This window comes from Balaenoptera ricei, chromosome X (genome assembly GCF_028023285.1).
Source record: "Balaenoptera ricei isolate mBalRic1 chromosome X, mBalRic1.hap2, whole genome shotgun sequence".
In the NCBI taxonomy this organism is placed as follows: domain Eukaryota; kingdom Metazoa; phylum Chordata; class Mammalia; order Artiodactyla; family Balaenopteridae; genus Balaenoptera; species Balaenoptera ricei.
Genome location: NC_082660.1, coordinates 119,482,244 through 119,505,892, shown reverse-complemented (window position 1 = coordinate 119,505,892; position 23,649 = coordinate 119,482,244). Strand labels below are relative to the sequence as shown.

The 23,649-nt window shown below is 38.7% G+C and overlaps 1 protein-coding gene across 1 annotated transcript in view; it reads right to left on the bottom strand.

Moving 5' to 3' along the window:
- Positions 1–3,855: 3,855 nt before the first annotated feature.
- The window catches only part of HPRT1 (hypoxanthine phosphoribosyltransferase 1), a 33,153-nt gene continuing 13,359 nt past the window's right edge, over positions 3,856–23,649 (bottom strand). Inside the window, exons 4-9 of the mRNA XM_059911988.1 lie at positions 14,168–14,233; positions 10,830–10,847; positions 8,669–8,751; positions 5,288–5,334; positions 5,063–5,139; positions 3,856–4,546 (exon numbers count right to left, since the gene is read on the bottom strand). Of these exons, the coding sequence (XP_059767971.1) occupies positions 4,499–4,546; positions 5,063–5,139; positions 5,288–5,334; positions 8,669–8,751; positions 10,830–10,847; positions 14,168–14,233 (339 nt within the window). The 3' untranslated portion in view covers positions 3,856–4,498. The remainder of the gene's footprint in view (positions 4,547–5,062; positions 5,140–5,287; positions 5,335–8,668; positions 8,752–10,829; positions 10,848–14,167; positions 14,234–23,649) is intronic.

Below are 23,649 nucleotides of genomic sequence, written 5' to 3'. Positions count from 1 at the left end.
TAATGGAGAGTGACTTTGAGGCTATTAGGGAGACCAGGGAAGTGTTCACCAAGGTGATACGTGAGCCAGACCGGCTGATCTGGGGGAACCGAGTGATAGGCGGAAGGAACACCACGTGTGAAGTGAACTGAGACAGGAGGCAGAGGATAAATGAAGTTAGACCAGCAGGCAGAGGCTAGTTTACACATGGGCTTGCAGGCCTGAGGACAGCTTGAGTTTTCAAGTGTTACGGAGGCAAGTGATATACAGTTGACCCTTGAACAACACGGGGGTCAGGGGAGTAGTCAAAAATCTGTGTAGAACTTGTTAGTTCCAAGTGCGCAGATTCAACCCACGGCAGAGCATGTAGCGCCGTGGGTATTTATTGTAATATTCAATACATCTGTGTATAAGTGGCCCGCGCAGGTCAACATCATGTTATTCAAGGGCCAACTGTAATCTGATTTATATTTTTTTTAAAGATCATCATGCAGAGAAAGAAAATAAAAACAAAACACACACACAAGAATGAAAAAAAGATGACCCAAACTGCAGTGCAGGGTCTGAGCGAGAGGGGCGAGCACGGAAGTAGGGCGCAGCGGCGTCCGAGCGCTCTGGCGAAGGGTGCTTGTCATGCAGCGAGGTGGGGAAGAGTAGATTATCCACCCTTGTAGGAGTTTGGCTTTTACTCGGAAACTGGGAGCCACAAGAGGGATTTGAGCCCAAGAGTGACTCAACCTAATATTTTAATTAGGATCACTTAGGCTGCTGCGTTGAGAGACTGTGTGTGTGTCGGTCAGGGGGAAGGGGGACAAGAATGGAAGCTGCTATGGCCATAATCCAGGGAAGAAATGATGACCCATCTGTCCACGGCAGCCTTCCCTCCACGAATTTGACAACTGAACCTGAGACTGTCTCCTCTGTGAAATGTGCTTACAATAGATAAAAATAATGTATATAAAGCACTGTAGCACAGCATCTGACACATATTAAACCTATTAAATAGTAGGTATTATACTGGCTTTGCCAGTTTTATTCCTAAATCCTCTGCACCCACTTTCAGAACAGCTCTTAGAGGTTCTTGTGCCTTTAAAAACGCAAATAAAACCTTATCACTATCTACTTAAAAACACTGAAGTGCCTTCCGTCTGTGGAATGCAGAAAATCCACCCTCCTGGTCACCGCCTACCAGGTAGGTGGTCCATGGTCTGGCCCTGGCCTTCCTCTCCAGTCTCAGGGCCTGCCCCTCTCCTTGCTCGCAGACACTCTGGCCTTCCTTCTCTCCCTCCAACACCTCAGATGGCTTGTCACCATCTCAGTGCCTTTTGCATTTGCTGTTCCTACCATGAGAACTTTCTACTCCAATGCTTCATGCGGCTGGTTTCTCTCCCATTCAATCGCAGTTCAACCATGACCTTCCCTGGCCGCCTTATCTAACATATGGCACCCACCCCTCATCCCCCAGTCCCCGGCACATTGCTGTTTTAGGTCCTTTACAACCTGCCACTATTGGAAATTATTTTGTTTACTGCCCCTTTCCCCAACTAGAATGAAATCTTCACGAAACCAGGAACCTTGCCCATCTTCCCCAGCACCTAGCACAGAGCGGATGCTCAGTGTATTTCTAGGATCTCAAATGCAGGGAAGGACATTAATTGATTAACTTTCCAAGCTAAAGAATTAAGGCAGTAGCCCAGGTTATCTATAAACCTTTTATACATGGAATTAAAATGGGGACCTAACTATATTTACAGGTATAATACATACAATATTCTAAGCATTCACAAAATGGGAACATATGAAGGGTTTGACACATGAATTTTCCAGGTTGCTAAGGTTTGCTTCTTCTTTAAGCACCAACATTCCCCTGGATGGTAATACTCCTAAAACAGGGTCCATGTTGCCCTAGCTCCTAAAATCAAGCAAATGAAATTTCATTTTCCTTTCCTTATGAACATCCCTATTGTAAGGGGTTGTAATGAAAGAGCAGCCCTGAGGGATTACTGGAGTGTGACGTTTATGACCATTTGCGCCAATCCTCAATGACTACACGGCCCCAGAAGGCTACAGCTTTTTTCTTTTGAATACTTTTCCTCTACCTTGACAGACTGCTATCCTACAAATTACTGCTATTCCTGTCAGTATCTCCCCTCCCCTCCCTTATAAACGGACTATATCTGATCTGTTGAAAATTGGTTAAAGAAATAAAATTGTTAGAACTGTATGCCCCAAAAGCAGGTTAAGTCAAGTCTGTCTGCACAATATTCTTAAAAGTGTGTGAGCTTCAGCAGGCCTTTCCTTCCTGGCTGTTACCTGGGTTTCTTGCTGGGTCTGTCAACCAGCTAAAACAGAACCACAAACTAAAGAGTCTGCACAAGTCAGAAGGGGAAACAGTTCAGCTTCTTCATGATATTGTACCAACAATCAGACCGATCTTGGTTTAATCCCTGACACTTACTAGCCATGCACCTATCTTCTCGAAACATTCATTTTTCTCAGCAGCGACTTATGTTTATGGAGCACTTGCTAAGCCCCAGGCCGCTGTCGTGTTGCACCCGTACTTTCCCATATAATGAATCCTTACAGGAAGCCTGTGAAGGAGACAGCATTATCCCCATGAATCAGTTGAGAAAACAGGTTCCAAAGTTAAGTAACTCAATGTCACATAGCTAATAAGCAATGGTCAGGACAGTCTAACCCAGAACTCTTAGCTATTCATTCATTCAACAGCCACCATCTGAGCTGCTACTATCTTTGAGGCACTAGGTATACACCTCAGTGAACAAGACAGATAGAAATTCCTGCCCTCCTTTATTTTATACATAGTAGTTTGAACCTCTTAATCTCCTCCCCTTATCATGCCCCTCCTCCCTTCCCTCTATACTACAATGAAATGAAGAAATTCTTGCCCTCCTTATATGGAGCGTACATTCTAGAGGACATGAGAGGAAGAGACAAACAGTGAGCAACAAATACAAATGTAAATTATACTGCATGTTATTAGATTATACCACTCAAAATTGCCAACTGCCAACTATATTGACCTACAAAAATGGTAATTTCATACGGTTCGACCTAAGAGAAGGTGGCAAGTGCAACTGAAAAGAGGAGGGTGAGGAGGGTCCGCAGTCGGAGGCAGGGCGCAGTGGTGAGTAGGGCGGCCCCGGAGAGCCCAGTGAGGTGGCGTGCTGAGGACACTACACGCACACGGGGTAACGCCCACCTCGGCCTCAGAGGTCACGAAGATCAAATGAGATAACAAAAGTGAAAACTTTTTGTAAACTAGGAAGTTCTAGGACTATAACAAATTATTATTTAGTATCATTTAAAGTTCCCTGTTCTGCTGCTGGGAATTACAGCAAACTTTTTAAGGCATAAATATAGCTGGATGGCCTGCAAGGTTACTAGTTCATACCTTACCTGGAGCAGAGAAGCAAGGAAGAGTTTTGGCTTAAAACTTTTCTTCCTGCTCCCAGAAAACAAAAGGTTTTGTTGTTGTTCTTTAGTCGATAGAGTATTCTCTACCCAAAGAAGGTAACAGTGTATGTATGAAAAACTGCTGAACTGCAAGTGAGGTTGCGATCGAAGCAATTTAACAGAATTCCAAGAGAGAGCCATGTTATTTTAGCATCGGAAAATGTAACAAACTATATACCACGTGTCTAAAATCTGAGGTCTCTGAAGTAGGTAAGAATCTCACTAGCTCCACCAACCCATTCTACCAGATAATCATTATTTGCTGTGCTTGGTAAAGATTACAATTAAACTAGCTACTAAAATTTAACAGACAAGGAGAAGGTAACCAACAGAAAACTACACTAGGTTAATTTGTAGAGAAATAACAGGTATGCATAGTTTCTTTTAAAGAGACAGCCTTTATTTTAAGGATTTTTACATTGAAGACTTCAAAAAGTGGTAGGTTTTTAGAACTTATTTACCTGTATTTAAAAGGAACTGTTGACAAAGATTCGCCAGAAATAATCTGAACAAGCGGGAAAATACAGTTAATACTACTGAAACCTACTAAAATAACTCCAGGACATATGGTTTATCCAACATAACGATACCTCTAAATGCTGTCACTGATATGAAACTGACTGCTTCTTTTCTAAACACACAGTGGTATAACTAACAATATTCAATCACTTCTGTTCTTTCCTGAATATATAAAAATTAAAATACCAATTAGAAAACTAATATATTCTCCTCTTTCAATGTTTCTTACAGATACAATTTCAATATTTTCATTCAATAGTGGTGTGGTTTAAGAGATTTTTCATTCACAAGTCAAACAACAATCCACCCAAAGGGAACTGATAGTCTATAGGCTCATAGTGCAAATAAAGAGTTCGGGAATGCAGCAACTGACCTTTCTAAAATACAAAACGGATAAAATTCTTAGAAGATACATGCAATAAGCTCTACTAAGCAGCTGGCCACAGAACTAGAACATCTGATAATTTTCCTGGTGACTTCAATGGGACTCCAGATGTTTCCAAACTCAACTTGAACTCTCATCTTAGGCTTTGTATTTTGCTTTTCCAGTTTCGCTAATGACACAAACATGCTATAAAATAAAAATCCAGAGATTCACATTAGAAAAGTATACTGTGAAGTGAAAGGCGAGAACAGTACTTGGCATGTCTTCTATGAACAGTATTCTGCTGCAGGGGTTTTTACAAAACAAACGGCCTTCCTCATCTTCCTCACCCGCGTTCACAAACGCGTTCTTGGCACTCCTGCTTCCAGAGGAGGTGGTGGGTATTTGAAGGAGAGTGAATTAAAAGACTTAAACTAGTTCATTTCTCGCTTACTTATGAGCACATCTATCATCTGAAATAATAATGGGACAGTTACTGTATATTAAACCTGTTCAACTGTTTAGCCAGCAAGAAGTGTTACCCTAGCCTGGCCAAGTTCCAGCTTTAAGGACGTCTGTACTTGACTACAGCTTTATGTGACTAATGGGAACCATCAGTCTGTTCAAATTATGAGGTGCTGGAAAGAGAAAACAATTCTTCCCTTTTATAAATTTTTATATGGGTTCTGAAAAATGAGAATGAGGAAAAGAAGCATTACTTACATTCAAATCCCTGAAGTATTCATTATAGTCAAGGGCATATCCTACAACAAACTTGTCTGGAATTTCAAATCCAACAACTAAAAAGAATCACATCATTTAGATACAGAAAACATCACTTCCAAATCTAATACGTGCAAACATTCTCTAAAGTGACTCTAAGCCATTTCATATAAAACTTGTTGGGTTAAAGCTGGTTAAATGATTGACAAAAAGTATTTCACTTACAGTCTGGTCTATATCCAACACTTCGCGGGGTCCTTTTCACCAGCAAGCTGTTAATTATAAGATGTGACATGTGACACACGGAGACACTGCAGGGCATTACAAAAGAGAACATTCACGTTCTGCAGCACGGTTTCATGTGCAGTTTACAATACTATGTATGGTCAGTCTTAACAAACCCAAAGAAACACTATGAAATGGAGAGAGCTAAATCACAGGGCTCCCTGGGCAGGGGTAGCAATGAGTTCACACTACAGATGAGGCCCTTGACTGATCTTCACCTGGAACACGATGGACTGTTCTGAGAGCTGCCCCCTGACTACCCACACGCCCATCAAAGGGCAGCTACTTGGGGAGGATGAACAGGTGGGGAATGCCAACGAGCAAAGATGACAAGTAAAGGCTTTCAGTCCAAAATCCCTGGAAAACAATCCCTAAGCCACAAATGGTGTGGGAGAGGTGAGCATCACCTTTCAAGACTTTTAGTAAATAGCTTACAAAGAGGAATATTAGCCTAAAGAAGAACTAGCACGCTAAAGGAGCTAGTATTTGTTTTTGAGAGCAGAAGCTGCAGGTAGGATGCGTCAACTCTAACGAAAGCTAATTTCATAATCCAAGTGCTGCCTGCTGAAATTTTTCAGCCATTAAAAAACCTGTAATGGTGCTCTGAAAGCCTTTACAAATGATAAGGGCAGTCCCAATAAAACTTAAGATTTCATAACTTCCTAGATAAGTATATTAAAAGGGCTGGAAAGGACCTAAAGTGATTCTCAACCTTAGCTGCACATTGGAATCACGTGGGAACCTTAAAAAATATATAACAAAACTCAGATACCCAGGCCATACCCCTCACTAATTACATCAGAATCGCTGGGGATGGGACACAGATGTAGGTGATGTTTTGTTTTTTAAACTCTCAGATGATACCAGTGTGCAGCCCGAGTTGAGAGCACTGGCCTAAGCCTTAGCCCCCAAGGGCCCGTAGTCCAGGCAAGTCCCTTGAGATTCTCCTTCCAGTAATTAGAGGACACACTTGGACTCGGGTTCCATTTAGAAAGAAAATAACAAACCAATCACAGCAAAACCCCCTCCATCTACCTGAACTCATTCAGGAAAAATCCAAAAACGGTATCATTAAACTCAGTGCAAGCTGTACTAAGAGTTCAGGGGAACTCGGCACCTCATATTCCTATAGATCTCAATGAATTATTTTAAAATAATTGCAGATTCATAGGAAGTAGCCAAAAAAAAAGCACAGGGAGTGCCCATGCGCCCTCTCTCCGGTTTCCTCCAGTGAACATGTCACATAACTGTAGTAGATTACCACAACCAGGACATGGACGTTGGTGGACCGACCTTATCCGAATTTCATCAGCTTTCTGTGCTCATGTTTATGTGTGTAATTCTACGCAATCGTATCACACGTGTGGATTCGTGTAACCACCACCACAATCAGGATACAGAACTTTCCATCACGCACGGCTTTCTCTTGCTACCTCTTTATTTATAGCCACAGCCACCCACCACCCCCTAACCCCTGGCAACCACTAATCTGTTCTCCACTTCTATCATTCTGTCACTTTAAGAAGGTTGTATAAATGGGATCATACAGTATTTACCCTTTTGAGGTTGGCTTTTATTGGCACCGTTCCTTTGAGGCTCCTCCAGGTCGTGTGCATCAGCAGTTTGTTCCTTTTTAGTGCTGAGTAGGATTCCATGGTAGGGTGGACCACAGTTTGTTTAACCAGTCACCTACCAAAGGACATTTTGGCTCTTTCCAGTTTGGGGCTATTGCAAATGAAGCTGCCATGAACATTCACACACGGGTTTTTGCGCGGATGTAAGTTCTCATTTCTCTGGGAGAAATGCCCGGAGTGCAGCTGCTGGAGTTGTATGGCAGTTACAGGTTTAGTTTCGTAAGAAACTGCCAAACTGTTTTCCAAAGTGGCTGCAGCATTTGACATGCCTGTCAGTTAATGGTTTTTAATTTTTAATTTAACTTTTAAGTTAAAAAGCTTTCTAGTCATTCTTAACCCTGCTTTGTACTTAATCTTTTTAGGTATAAAGCACAGATACACATACACTACATAAATAGCTACACAATATATCTGTGATATTAAATTTAATGGCAAGGAAGAGATTAGGAAAAGAAGGTTGAGAAACAACCCACTTGGGCCACAGCCCCATCACTAATGACCCTCCACACCTCCAGCTACAGGAAATATCTCTCTCATGAGGCAGTCTATCTCAGTTTCACAGCATATTCCAGGAAAGAGGCACACAAGAATATCTGGAGGAGTATATGCCACAGTAGGTTGACATTTAAAACCCTGAAAGCATGTAGAGAAATAAGCAAGTGCACTGATTGGTCTGCAGGAAACTGCTTAGTGCCCTAGAATGCATCATTTCTACACTCTCATCATGCCTGTCCCAAATCCATTTAAAGTAAAACCTCACTGATGATACACTGGCACCAGCTATCAGAAAAGCCCCAAAGGACAAACTGCTGACACACGACTCAGTAGAAGGCTTACTCTGATTCAAAGATGCTTGACAAATACTTTGATCCTTTAAAAGGGGTTTATAAAAACCAGTTAATCGTTTAGGAAAAAAAAGTTAGATCACTATCTGACCCCTACATAAAAATTGCAGATTGGTCAAAAATTTTAAAAAAAAGAAAAAAAAAACCCAAAACACCCAGGGACGTCACCTGACAAAAAAAATAGTAAGGCATGAACTCTGAGCCAGGTTGCCTGGGTTCAAATTTTACCTCTATAGTGATCCAGCTCTGTGCCTCTGGATAATTCCCTATGCCTTGGTATCCCCATCTGTGAAGTGGGAATAATAGTCTACCTCTGAGATGTTGGGGAGTGAAACTATAATTAGGGATAAACACAAGTAGAACTAATAAGTCAAACAGCATAGGTAGGACCAGGAAGTGAGGTTGGCTTAGAAGAAAGGAAGCAGGCATTGTACATTTTCAATGTGGCTACAAAACAAGATGCAGCACACGGGACCACTACATCACTCAATTCCAGGAGCTCAGGATCTCCAGGGCCCACTCCTTCCTACCACCTCCTAACCCGTCTTTGGGATCCTTGGTCTCAGTTTTGCAAAGAGGCCCCAAACCCTCTGCCATGCTACCCAGGACAAGTTTGATATCATTATTAGATTGGTGAAAAACTAAATATTAATAACATTGGGCAATAAGGCGACTGCACTGAAAGGCTTTAACACATGACAAATTATTTACAAAGGACACTTACTGAGTCTTATTTGAGATTATATTACTTTTTGAAGATAAGAAAATTTACCCTTACAAAGAAGCAATTAATCTTTTTACAAATGAAGAAAGTATCCTATGTCAAAATGTTATATACATACCTTGCAACCTTGACCATCTTTGGATTATGCTGCTTGACCAAGGAAAGCAAGGTTTGCATGGTTTTGCCAGTGTCAATTATATCCTTTAAAAAAAGAAAAGACATTTAAATGGTAAATAAAACCATCGTACCTTTAAATTCAGTCATTATATAAACACAAAAAAACAAAATCCCATATATAACTGGAATAATGCCATTTTTTTTTTTCGGTGCAGTGATTCTCACCACAATTCATACTGAGATATTCTGGAATCTGTAAGTCATCTGGCTCTCAGCAAGCAGTACGAATGCCAGTCCTCAGGGCTGGATTTTATAGGCACCAAGAGATCAATGACAGCTAATTTAAATATATATATGCAAGTATGTACACACATATTTTATTAGAGAGTTGTGGTGCTGCCCTTCATTATAAAAGATATTAGATTTTTTTTATAAACTCAAGATCAGGATGCTCCAACTCTCGGATGCAGGTGGTTGAGAGACCACACCAAGAAACACTGCTTTATACCATCTTAAAAGTATCCAAAGTATTAAAGTTTTACCATGTAGAATTACTTTACATGAAAGTGAATCTTAGCTATTTAGTCAAAAGTAGGACATTATTCAAAACAAACCTATCTCTAATTGGGAAAACATTTCTTAAACCATAACCCTAATGCTCTTCAATGAAAATATTCTCTACAGATGGTATAAAGCAGCGTTCACAAAGTGGGGCTGTAAGTCATCAGAAACATCAGGGCTGGGGATTTGTGAAAAATGCAGATTTCTGGGCTGTGGTAGACAGAATTCTGATGGCCCCCAGGACTCCTGCCCCCTGGTGTACACACTCAGAATAATCCCCCACTCCCTGAGTGTGAGTGGGACTTGCGAAATGATGGGGTTGTCAGTAGGTTGTGTTACACAAGACAGCTGTAGCAGCCTGGAGAGAGATTCTGCTGGTTTTGAAGAAGTCAGCTGTCAATGAGAGGGCCATGTGCTAGGACATGAGGACAGCCTAGCAAGAAAACGCGGCCCTCAGTCCTGCAACCACAGGAACTCAGTTCTGCCAACAACCTGAATGAATTTGGAAGAGTACTATAAGTCACAGGTGAGATAGGAACCCCAGCCTTGATTCAGCCTGATGAGACCTGGGGCAGAGGACCCAGCTACCCTGTATTCGAGTTCTGACCCCTGAAAACTGAGATAATCAGCGTGTGTTGTTTTAAGCTGCTCAGTCTGTGGTAATTTGTTAGGCGGCAATACCCCAGACAAAATGAAGCAATCTGAAGTGGAATTAGTGAATCTGCATTTTAAAAAAAGCAACCAGTTCCCAGGGATACTCATGTACACAAACCCTGTGAAAAGAGTGTTATTCGTTTATTTTTTAATCTATAAGCTAAAGTTTCTAAAAACCTTGGTAACAACAAAAAATGAATCCGGGGTTACTGTTGCTCTTAAGCCTTACACCATCTTACATAAAAGAGTAAGAACTCATTCTATTGGTGGGAATATAAAGTACTTTGATGAGTAATTTGGCAACAGTAGTAAAACTGAAAATGTACAAATTCTAAAACCCAGTCATTCCACTTCTAAGTGCCTGTATCCAGAGGGAACTCACACACGTGCACACAGGACAACGCAAAAGGATGCTCTTAGCAGCCCTGTTGTAGTAAGAAAAATTGGAAGCAAACTCCCTATTTGTAGGGCAATAAATAGGTTGATTTGTACATTGAAATGCTATGAAGGATTTTAAGGTGAACTAACTCTGTATGTTTCAACATGAATAACCTCAAAACCAATTTTGAGTGAGAATAACAAGCTGCAAGAGAGAATATATACAGTGTAGCACTAGATAAATTATCAAAAAATATATTTTGTATATGGTTATATACATGCAATAGAAGCATAAAAAGCATGGATGGGAATGATATGTGTAACTTTAAAAGGAACAAAAAAATTTCAAGCCAAAAAGAGAGGGGTAAGAAATATATCAAAATGTTTCCACTATCCAGTAAAAGTAAATTACTAAATATTTCTTAGAAAAAAAACAATCTCACTCCCTTATAACACAAGCCCACCATTAAAACTGATGAAAAGGAATTTCTTTCCCTGGGTTACCTTTAGGACTGTGCATACCAAGTTAGAAAATCATAAACACTATATTAAAAGTATGTAAAACTTACTTCAACAATCAAGACATTCTGGAAGAAAAAGAGAAATGAAAATCAGTACAATGAATCAGACAGTGTTTCCAATTATAATTCAAGTCACATCATAACAAACTCTAAGGATTTATCCAAATTCTTGCTTTAAGCTACTTTACTATATCGAACCCTGATTTAAACAAATGGGCCATCTGTTGGGATTTGGAACTCTTTAATATAAAATTTTCACTGCAATGGAATTTTTAAAAATAAAATTTGACCCATATGTTCATTTTTTAAGAGTTTTCATTACTTAAACAGAGGTCTAATCTTGGGCAAGTCACGAAATTTCTCTGGGCCTCAGTTTCCCATGTGGAAAATGAGGGACTTCAACTAATACGTGTATTCCAACTCTAACATTCAAAACTATAATTTGTACAATAACTCCAAAATCATGCATTTAACTTATCATATGGAATCCAATTCAAAATGCATTTTCTCAGTAGGCTGAAATTGATCTGCATTTTCTGGATGTGTTCATATTCTTGGACTAAACTAAAAGATACCAGTGCTTCCTCCCACCATAAACCCTTAACCCAATTTCTACGTCTCAGAATTTTATAGCTGTTAGAACCCTTAGAGAAAATACTGTCTAACAATTACCTCCGAGGTAGAGAAGAGTCCTATATCTATTCTTGGGAATGAGGTAGCATTTCACATACTGGTTACAAGAAGATTCGTGTTATATTGCTTATTTGTAGTTCTCATTTCTCTATCACATACCTACAAGCATCAGAATTTTAATGTTCTATATACTCTTCTAAGTCAGTGGTTATCAAGGTAGGGCACACAAGATCCACTGGGTTGAAAGAAAGAAATATTAGAACTTTTTTTAAACCTCACCTTATGTAATCTATAATTTTATAACTGCATGCATTTTATAATATACATTATATTACTACCATAGTTCATATGCAATTTACTCCTTTCCTCATATCACAACTAATTTCTCTCTTTTCAAAAGATATTGTAACCTAAATCTTTAGGAAAACTGAATATACAGTTGATGCTTGAACAACAAGGGGACTAGGGACACTGACCCTTCACACAGTTGAAAATCCACATATAACTTTACAGTCGGCCCTCCATATCCACAGTTTCTCCGTATTCACAGATTCAACCAGCCACAGATCGTGTAGTAGTGTAGTAAGGATTTATTGAAAAAAATTTGCATATAAGTGGACCCACATAGCTCAAACCCATGTTGTTCAAGGGCCAACTGTAATCAATTAATGGACCAATAATTGTTTCACCACCTACCATGTGGTTCTTTCTCAGCATTTTCTCTAGCCCAGCTAGCACATCTGAAGGACAACATTTTCCCATCAGTAACTTTGGCTCACTGATGCAGCAATTTGCACCATGGGATGGAATTACAGTTTGAAAAGAGCATTGAATTATGAGACAGAGAAACTGGATTCTAGGCTTGCCTCTAATACTAAGTAGCTGCAAAACCTTGTCTAAATCATAATCAAAGACTTTTAGTACTATGAGGCTGAGAGATTAAATATTTGCCACACAAAATTGCAGTACCCAGAGTATGATGTCATTACTGTTTAAAAAATAAAAGAATGAGAATTGCTACCGCTACTGAGAGCTTATTTTACATCAAATAGCTACATCCTTACTTAATAAATGAAAAAAATGAGGCTCAGAGGTCAAATGACTTGCCTAAAGCCATAAAAATAGTCAAGTGGTAGAGGATAGACTTGAAGAGGGGTTTTCAGGGTCCAAAGCCCATATTCTCAACCATAAGTGGAAAAAGGGGGAAAACTATTCATATATATATGTATCTGCACACACACGGTATCCGCCAGAGATAAACTGAAATAGAAAGTCTAAATAACCCATAATCTTACCACCAAGAAACAACTTCACCCAACTTCTGCGTCTTGTTTTTTTCCCACAATAAATGTGCTTACTGTGACTATCATGAAAAGAAAGTTATTTTAGAAGCAGAGACCTTTTAAGATCACAGAGCTATGTAGTGGGACAGAGCCATTAGGTGGGAAAGGCAAGGTCAAATGGAATCACAGAAAGCTTTGAAGGCTAGGTCCCTTCCAGCACTAAAAACTGATTATAGGAGTAAGGGCTTCAAATGACTTCTAAATATGGACAAAGCACGCTGAAAGGGAAGGAGGATAGGTCTGGCAGGAAGGGAAAAGAGTCAACAGATTATAATTTCTCCTTTGAAGTTTTCAAAAGATGTTGAGGAAGACAACATTAGTTTGGCATGACCCTGATATGGGACCACAGAATTTGACACAAGTGTTGCATGTTAAAGTTGCCTTACAGATAACTCAGTGAAGTAAGCTATAAACATTAAAATCTAAAAACCAGAGGAAGGAAAGAGCTTTGGAGCCAGATAGACCTGGATTTATATTCAAGCTCTACCACTTAACTGGCAGTGTGACTTTGGACAAGTCCTTCAACCTTGCTGAGTCTTAGTCTCCTGATCTGTAAAATGGGGATGATAATATCTACCTCACGAGGAGTCTTGTGAAGCTTTTATGAGATTATGCCTTTATATTTGGCACTGTGTTTATAAGCAAAAAAGTAACTGGCAGCTGAAAAAAAATAGCATTCCATCATTTATCACTGGTTACTCAAAAATCATTTCAGTGTATCTGAAGAATAATATTGTAAATATTCAAGTATTTTAATAGCTCTATTATCTCAGCAAAATGTCTATGCTGGAAGAATTTTGATGTATTTTAAACTCTTTTTTGGGATTCCTTAAAATAACAGTATGTTTGAACATACTAAGTGTTCTAACTACCAGAAACTGTTTTAAGAGCTCTACATGCATTATATCACTCAATCCCCTTAACTCACTGAGATGACTGCCAGTAGCATCATATGGGAGACGAGAGGTTAAATAACCTGTCCAAGGTCACATAGCTAGGAGGTACTGAGCCAGGCTTTGAATCAAAGCTCTCCAGCTCTAGAACCCATACTTTCAGTCACTACATTATACTGTTTCTCTATCTTTTAAGAAACTATGTGCTGTCTATTTTTAAAAAGAAGACTGTCCTTTCCCCCATATATTCTTTTGAAGGATCCCAAATTAGATCCCCACAGAAGCATACCAGCAGTACTTGGCAACACAGACTTGATGTTTAATGTTGGATTTTGCTGCCTCTTTGCTATATGACCTAGAGAAAGATACCTAACTTAGGTTGTTTCCAAGGGTTAAATAACCCTTGTTTGAGTGCATAAATAACTATCTAAACTGCCTCTTGGTGATGGATTGAAAGCACAGTGTTACTAATTGACTCGGTATGGAATGTTCTTTTCTTCCCCTTCAAGATACATACCTTTCCAGTTAAAGTTGAGAGATCATCTCCACCAATTACTTTTATGTCACCTGTTGACTGGTCATTCTAGTTAAAAAAAAAAAGATAAATATATATGTATATCTTTCCATGTATACACACACATTTCAAATTATCAAATGGGAACTAGAAGATTTAAGAAGTTAGCTATCTAACGTCATAGCATTATGATTTTCTAAATGATACAAACTGTAAGAATTATGTTTCTAGAAATGAATGACTAGGTAACTTTCAACTAGAGATTAGTAAAAATTAAGAAGTTCTAATTGGCCATTACTGATTTGATGCTTCGAAGAGTCCTAAAAATGGGGTACACCCATTTTCCAGTGGGCAGTGTTACAGAGGCTGCCCATCTTCAGTCTCAGTAATTTCTGAACCACGAAAGAGGTTATTAGCATGACAGGTGTCTGGTTCTGGCCCTCGACCATTCCCATGAGTCAATCAAGTTGTAGGGTCTCATCTATATCACACTCGACTCCAAAGATATTTCCCTCAAAAGTCTAGCTCAGGCCCAGGTCATCTTCAGCACAGTCTGGGAAATCAGGTCTGATCAGTAGTCCTTTAAAGCATACCTCTTAGGCTCCCAGTTTTATGCTATCACAGAATCTAGTAGAAACCCTTAAAAGAGTTTCAAAAGGGAATGCTCCACACCCACTGTAGTTGGTGGTGATAATGATCATAATTTGGCTGTGCTGGATTCAAGACAGAAAACTGGAGTGAAAGAGCAGGTGAATGAAACAGCTTAGACTTGCCCTACCAGAGAGCAAACCATACCAAAGCTGTGGCAATTACAATGGTGCTGTACCAGCACAATAATAGACAAAGAGATCAAGGAACAGAATAGAGCCCAGAAACAGACCCAGAAATATATGAGGATTTAGTATATGATAAAGATGGTATTTCAAGTCAGTAAGAAAAAGATGAATTATTCAATAAATGGTGTTTCATCAACTAGTAATCCATTTGGGAAAAAAATAAAGTATGATCCCTACCTCACAGCATACACAAAAATAAATTCCAGATGGATTAAAATCTAAACGTAAAAAATAAAGCCATAAGCAGACCAGAAGAAAACGTAGAATATTTTCACATTCTCAGAAAGGTAAAAACTTAGGCATGACACGAACCCAAACTGAAAGAAAAGATCTGTAACGAGTATTTCTATTATACACTGGGCTCCAACAATAAGAATCCAATAGAGAAATGGAGAATGAACACGAACAGGTAATTCACAGAAAAGAATGTCATAACATATAAAATGATATCTGAGAAACAAATACTCAAACAACATGATTCTCCTGTTCACCCATTCACACTGGCAAAACTTAAGCCTGATGATATATATTTTGGCAAGAGTGACAGGAAACAAGCACTCTTGTTGTTGGTGAGAGTATAAATCAGTACACTGTCCTTTGAAAAAGATATAGCCATACCTATTAAAATTGTAAACACGCATGCCATTTGCCCCAGCAATCCCACTTCCAGGAATCAAAGCTACAAAAACACAAGTGTGCAAAGGTACATACAAGGATGTTCATTGTATCAACTGTTATAAAAAACAAAAATTGGAGACAACCAGCATGTCTATTAACAGGGAACTGTTTAAATTAAGTTCATCCACACAATGTAATACTGTGGAGCTATTAAAAAGAATCTGATAATCTATACACACTGACATGAACAATGGTAACTAAAAACACCAAGTTACAGAGCAATGTGTTGCCTACGAAACCATTTCTGTTCAGCATTTTTAAAAAGCTTATAACCGCAATTACCTCTGAGTAGTGAGAAGGGATAAGAAGACTTTCTACTTTTATATACAGGCATTCCTCAGATATTTCGGGTTTGGTTGCAGATCATCATGATAAAGTGAGTGTCACAATACAGCAAGTCACACGAATTTTTTGGTTTCCCAGTGGACATAAAAGTTATGTTTGCACTGTCCTGTAGTCTATTAAGTGTGCAATAGCATTATGTCTAAAAACACAATGTACAATACCTTAATTTAAAAATACTTTATTGCTAAAAAATGCTATTGTTTATATGTGTAATCTAAAAAAATGGTACAAACGAACCTACTTACAAAACAGAAACAGAGTTACAGATGTAGAAAACAAACATGGTTACCAGGGGGAAAGGGGCGGGGATAAATTGGGAGATTGGGATTGACATACACACACTATATATAAAATAGATAACTAATAAGGACCTACTGTGTGGCACAAAGAACTCTACTCAATATTCTGTAATGGCCTATATGGGAAAAGAATCTAAAAAAGAGTGGATATATGTATATGTATGACTGATTCTCTTTGTTGTACAGCAAAAACTAACGCAACATTGTAAATCAACTATACTCCAATAAAAATTAATTGAAAAATAAAATCAAATAGTGACATCAAATACTGTGGAGGATGCAGAGAAAGTGGATCACTTATACTTTGTTTATGTGAATGTAGAATGGTACAGCCACTCTGGAAAACACTTCAGCAGTTTCTTTAAAAATAAAACATGAAACTATGGTAAAACCCCACCCCACCCCAAATAAATAAATAAATAGATAAAAAATAAAAATGCTAACCATCATGTGAGCCTTCAGCGAGTCTTAATCTTTTTGTAATGGTAACATCAAAGATCACTAATCACAGATCACCATAACAAATATAATAATAATGAAAAAGTTTGACCTATTGCGAGAATTACCAAAATGTGACACAGAGACACAAAGAGAGCAAGTGCTGCTGGAAAAATGGCATCAATAGACTTGCTTGACACAAAACTGCCACAAACCTTCAATTTATAAAAAATGCAGTATCTGCAAAGCACAATAAAGTGAAGTGCAACAGGGACTCCCCTGGTGGTCCAGTGGTTAAGAATCCATCTTGCAATGCAGAGGACACCAGTTCGATCCCTGGTTGGGGAGCTAAGATCCCACATGCCGCAGGGCAACTAAGCCCGTGTGCCACAACTACAGAGCCCATGCACTGCGAAAGATCCTGCATGCCACAACTAAGACCCAACACAGCCAAAAAATAAATATTAAAAAAAAATTATTTAAAAAAAAGTGAAGCGCAATAAAACGAGGTGTGCCTGTACTTCTATTTTTGTCATACACTTCTATATATGTGTCCGTATTTTATGGAGTGTTATTTTTGAAAAACACAAATGGGCCAACAGTATACAGTGTTGCAAACTAAACGTAAGATACATAAGTATGACTACCAATATCAAAAAACTCTTGCATATTACTTCTCATCTTAAGGAAATTTCGGACACCTCTTATTCTAACTAACTTAAAACCTAGAGTTTCAAAGACAGAGAACTAATAGCAAAAAAAAACAAAAACAAAAAACTGCATGAAACCTGAAGCTTTCAATGAGAGCGAATCACAGTAGTAAACGATTTACACAGTAAAGCAAGTTAAATAGCGACATCTTCTGTATAAATTTGGTATTACAGTCGACTTCAATTGACCCTTTTCTACAGAGAAAAGGAGTAAAGATCTGAGAACTGAAAAGTATGGAAAAAACCCTGCGCTCCAAAGGCGATGGTGACAGGGTAGGAGACAAGAGAACTCCAAGCACGCAAGACACTGCTGCTGCACTAGATCTAAATCTCCATATTTCTGTTCGCCCCAAGGGTTTTAGCTTCGAGGCTCCTTTTTCTGGAAACACAGCCACCTTTTAAACGAAGGGTAATACAGAAGATTCATTTAAGAAAAATGTTACAGTCCACTGTGCTAGAATACAGGTATAAGTGCCCAAATTGCATACAAATGGCACCCATGAATCAATTACCCCACCAGAGGATTTTCCCTTGCTCCCTCCCTTCCTGTCTATGACAAGCTTCCCACTGTATCCCTGCTGCATTTCATTACTGAGTGACTCTTATGTGCTTCATCTTTAAGGAGATGATGGGACTGGCATGGCAGAGCCCAATCTGTCCTTAACTCAGAATGTCACTGTCAACTACATAAAATCCCCAGAGAAGCTCTTTGGGTCTACCAAATACATACCCTCAGTGTCCGTGTTTCCATTTTATCTACCTTTTCTCGAGTCTACGTGAAAAAAAGAGAAGGGAAATAGGAAGGAACTTTCTTATTTGTCTATCCCTAAAAATTTTGCAAACCTCCAGGTAGCAACAAGAACTGAAGCTTGGTATAGGAAAAGAAGAGAGAAAGCTGTGTGAAAACACGTGAATGAGTGGGCTGCAAAAGAACGGCTTGGAACAAACAGGTTGAGACCATAAGAGAATGCAGAGAGGTTAATCACGGAAACCGGGCTCCCAAGGGGGTGAGACTAGGAGTATCACTGAGGTAGGAAGTCCAGCCTGAGCACTTAGTGGCTTAGCAATATGTGGCTTCCTTTTTGCAGTGAACTTCAGATCATTCCTTAGGACCCTAGAATGGAGTTATGGGGAAACAACTGTTCCTTCTACATCCAGCTAGGTCCCAAGTCCACCACACTCAATCATATTTTCTCTTCACATCATAATTTCAACCATCCTCTGTGTCCTTTAACTGTTTTCCTGTACCCTGATCAAATATCAACAAAAGTGAGAATATTAGAATCATAAACGTTTAGAGGTAGACTGCAACTCAGATGAAAAACGGCAGATATCCAATTTTCTAAAAATATATGCAGAACATAATAAGTCTGGAAGGATATACGCCCAGGTAATAAGTCAATTTATTTACCTGTTATTTTAAACTTAAAACGTTGCTTTAAAGGAAAAAGAAGCTATTATCAGTTTTAAAAATGATGCTGATGAAGCAGGGCCCTTATAGATCATCTAATCCTGCACTATCCAATATAATAACCACTAACCACATTATTTAAAATTAAATAAAACTAAAAATTCAGGGACTTCCCTGGGGGTCCAGTGGTTACGAATCCGCGCTTCCACTGCAGAGGGCATGGGTTCAATCCCTGGTCGGGAAACTAAGATTCAACATGCCACGCAGTGTGGCAAAAAAAAAAAAAAAAAAAAAAAACAAAACCAGATCCTCTGTTGCACGAGATATATTTCACAGCCTCACAGTCACATGTGGCTAGTGGCTCTGTACTAGACAACACAGACACAGAACATTTCCATCATCACAGAAAGTTCTGTTGGTCAGCATTGCTCTAAACACATCAAAGATCTCATTTAGTACAACAGGGTACCAGAAAAGATTGAAATGTTAGTGCTGATATTTAATATCTGGTATTTTCAAGTACACTGTTTTCAAACCTTCAGAAGTTATTGCATCCTGTCTTCTTGCTTTTCATTCCATGTCTGGTTTGGGACTAGGATCTGATAAACATGTTCAAAAGAATCACTCTTCATGGCCTAAAAGACAGTACCTTGCATACAACAGGTAGTAATATGTTTGCTGAGTGAATTAATCAATTTCCTTAATTTTTAAAACTTTATTTATTTATGTATGTATGTATGTATGTATGTATGTATGTATGTATGGCTGTGTTGGGTCTTCGTTGCTGCACGCGGGCTTTCTCTAGTTGCGGCGAGCGGGGGCTACTCTTCGTTGCAGTGCATGGGCCTCTCATTGCAGTGGCTTCTCTTGTTGCGGAGCACGGGCTCTAGGCGTGCGGGCTTCAGTAGTTGTGGCACGCAGGCTTAGTAGTTGTGGCTCACGGGCTCTAGAGTGCAGGCTCAGTAGTTGTGGCCCATGGGCTTAGCTGCTCCACGGCATGTGGGATCTTTCCAGACCAGGGCTCGAACCCGTGCCTCCTGAATTGGCAGGCGGATCCTTAACCACTGCGCTGCCAGGGAAGTCCCTCCTTAATTTTTTTAAAAAATAGAAGTTGTGGGGCTTCCCTGGTGGCGCAGTGGTTGAGAGTCTGCCTGCCAATGCAGGGGACACGGGTTCGAGCCCTGGTCTGGGAAGATCCCACATGCCGCAGAGCAGCTAGGCCCGTGAGCCACGACTACTGAGCCTGCGCGTCTGGAGCCCGTGCTCCGCAACAAGAGAGGCCGCGACAGTGAGAGGCCCGCACACCGCGATGAAGAGTGGACCCCGTTCGCTGGAACTGGAGAAAGCCCTCGCACAGAAACGAAGTCCCAACACACCCAAAAATAAATAAATAAATTAATTAAAAGGAAAGGAGGGGGGAAATTGATAAATGAAGATTAGTGTTACTATACGTATACAAATACATATTATATACATGTATCAAAAAAAAAATAGACGTTGTGGTTTCATGGGGCCAAACCTGACCACTACCTTCATGTTTTACTAATCAGGGTGCTTACATAAAACCTAAGTTGTCCAACAAGGACTACATCGCAGTGAAAATCCACAGGCAAGAGTTAGAAAGTATACTTTTGACCCTAGTTCTGTTAGCGTTTCCTTATACCATGGACAGTACACATCCCCATTCCTGCCAATTTAAACTGAACAAATTCTTTTCTCCATCCACGTCTATGGTCTTAGTTCAATAAGCAGGAGAAAGGCATAAATCACTTCACTTTCTTTATATATATATATAAATAGATAGATTTACAGAAGATAAGCTTTAGACTATCTAGTGTCAACATCAAAGTGGTACGTTTACATTTAACTTCAACTGTTCTGGAGAAAAAAGCATACCTTAAAGCAATTGACTAAATACATACAGAGAAAAGTGTCAGACCAAAAGCTACTGACCTCTTCTTAGAAGAGACACTTTAAGAAACTACTCCAATATTTTCTGCATTTTTCTTCAACAAGCTCACTCAAAAAGTCAGCTTCTTACAAATAACAAATTGCTATCAAGTAATTTGTACCTTTGATATACTAAACAGATAGCCTAATCAAACTACTAATCAAGTGACTTCCAAGATTAAGACTGAAACTTATAGCTTTATGAACCTTGACCCTAACTGAGGAAAAATCCCGTAACTGGCAAAATGAATTGTTTGCATGCAAAACTTCTGAAGAAATAATAGGAAGCCCATATTAGAGGATCCAAGTCAGTTAAAAGTTTTCCCAAATAAGACTCTCAGTTCTGCACAGAATTAAAGGCTTGTGTTCAAATTGAAGACCTGTATGATCCTGGGCAAGTCACTTAATCCCTCTGCCCCTCATTGTTCTCAAATGTACATGGAGATAATAATTCATAACTCAGAAGTTTTCTGCAAGATTTAAAATCCTAAGAAGAGGGACTTCCCTGGTGGCGCAGTGGTTAAGACTCTGCACTCCTAATGCAGGGGGCCTGGGTTCGATCCCTGGCCCGGGAACTAGATCCCACATGCATGCCACAACTAAGGAGCCCACCTGCTGCAACTAAAACCCGACACAACCAAATAAATAAATAAATAAATATTTTAAAAATAATAATAATGAAAAATAAATAAAATAAAATTCTAAGAAGAATTTCATTTTAACGTAAGCCATTTAGTCTGGACACACCATAAATCAGGTTAATTTCTCCTTTGCTTAGGGTCCACAAAAAATATTCCCACAAAAAATTTACTTGTCGGACAACTTTCCCTCTCAAGACTTCCTCATTTTTTTTTTAATTAAACTATTTTAGTAAAAAAAAAAAAATTTCACTGCAAAATTGAACTCACAACAGAGAAAATACATTTGCACACTTATCAACTGTTTCTTTTTTTAATATCACAGAGCCTTAGGGATAGAAAAGTCATTGAATATATAGTACTACATTTTATTGTTCTAAGATGTACATTCACATTTTAATACCCCTGAAACTGACATATTACAATCGACAGCAACTTACAACAATAACTGACAGCGTCTTCTTTCTTAGCAGTACAAAAAATACTGGTAAATCTTAAAATCAGTGCTATCTAAGATTTAATGAAACATGGTATTTGGAATCCCCAGGCAATTTGTCAACTAGGCACTAAGCAAATAAAATTCTGCCTAGCTACTCTAAGAGTATGTAAACTATAATGTGAGTGTGTATACACAGAGAGAAAATTCTTCAAAATATTAGAAATAAAAGTGGTAGTGGAATTTAGGGTGACTTAATTCCTTTATAATTTTCCGTGGTTGTATGTTCTTTATAATAAACATGTATTTTTTAATCGGAAAAATACAATTTTCATTCTGAAGAAAAACTAGATGGAGTGTGTTAATATTATTATGACTATATATTCTGGGAACATTTAATAGTTCATGGAGCATTTCTATAGGATAAGTACAGATCAGTTAATGTTTAATTCACTGTTTCAAACTGGTCAAGATCAACATGTAAAACTGCATTAACATCAATGTTACTGATGCTGCAAACAATTTTAAATTCCCATTTTATGATTATATCAAATTAAATTGCCTGGTTTTTTTATAGGCACATGGGAATATCTTCCCATGTGGGAATATCTTCCACAACAAGCTGATGAATTATTAAATAGGGTAGAAATGTTACTTCAAATCAACAGAAAGTATATGGTTTTCCTAATTTGTATTGTTTAGTAGTAAATCTACACAGAATTTCACATAAAACAGAACAGATATTTTTTTCTCTACGTGAAAATTTACCTAAATGTTTGCTTTAATCATGTTGAAGGTTCCAACACTTTTTATCAGTTGAGGAGTTCAGCTTAACAATCCTCTAAGATCTGAAACTAATAGGAAAAAAACTAGGACTTCCCTGGCAGTCCAGTGGTTAAGACTCCACGCTTCCACTGCAGGGGGCACAGGTTTGAGCCCTGGTTGGGGAACTAAGATCCTGCATGCCACGCAGCGTGGCCAAAAACAAACAAACAAAAAAAATAAAAATAAAAAACAACTAATAGGAAAAAAACTAAAAGTAGAAAATGGAATTAAAATGTCAAAGTGTTTCTACCGCTTCAAAATTGCTCTATAACTATAAAATACTCTTAAAAAGAAAATATTAAACTCCTCTCAGTTTTTTAATGAGCTTTCTTTTCAAAGAAAGAACATTCTGCACAAGTCCCCAGAGCAATGAAGTGTAAGTCATAAAGTAACAAAATTGATTTTTATGTGCACATGTGGGGGGCAGGGGGGGCGGTGCTTAAGAAGACCAAACAGAGAAATCACACCCTGGACTGTAAGCCCATGTTTTGCCTCTAAGCAACAACATATTAAAGTCTGGGCAGCTATACTGCCTAGAATTAAATCTTAGTGTAAATCAGCAAAATAAATAACTTCTGTTGAGTAAAAATCCAAATTTTGTATTTAAGCAAGTCTTTAATTCAAGTGAGACTTTGACAAGTTAAAAGGAGCTTATGAGTATGAAGTAATGTCATGATATATGAGCACAAAGGGTTTTAACAGGATAGGGAAAATGTCTATGATAATACTTAAATGGCTGTCCAATCACCCACAGGACTGATGAAAATGGCAAGAAGGTCAAAGACTTGGGTCAAATAGATGATTAACAAAGAGAATGGAGGCTGAAAGTTAAATGTAGATAAGGGGTCTTATTCTCAATGAAAATGTAAACATAAGCCAAGTTTCTACAAAGATGCACTACAATACTGATTCATGAAAG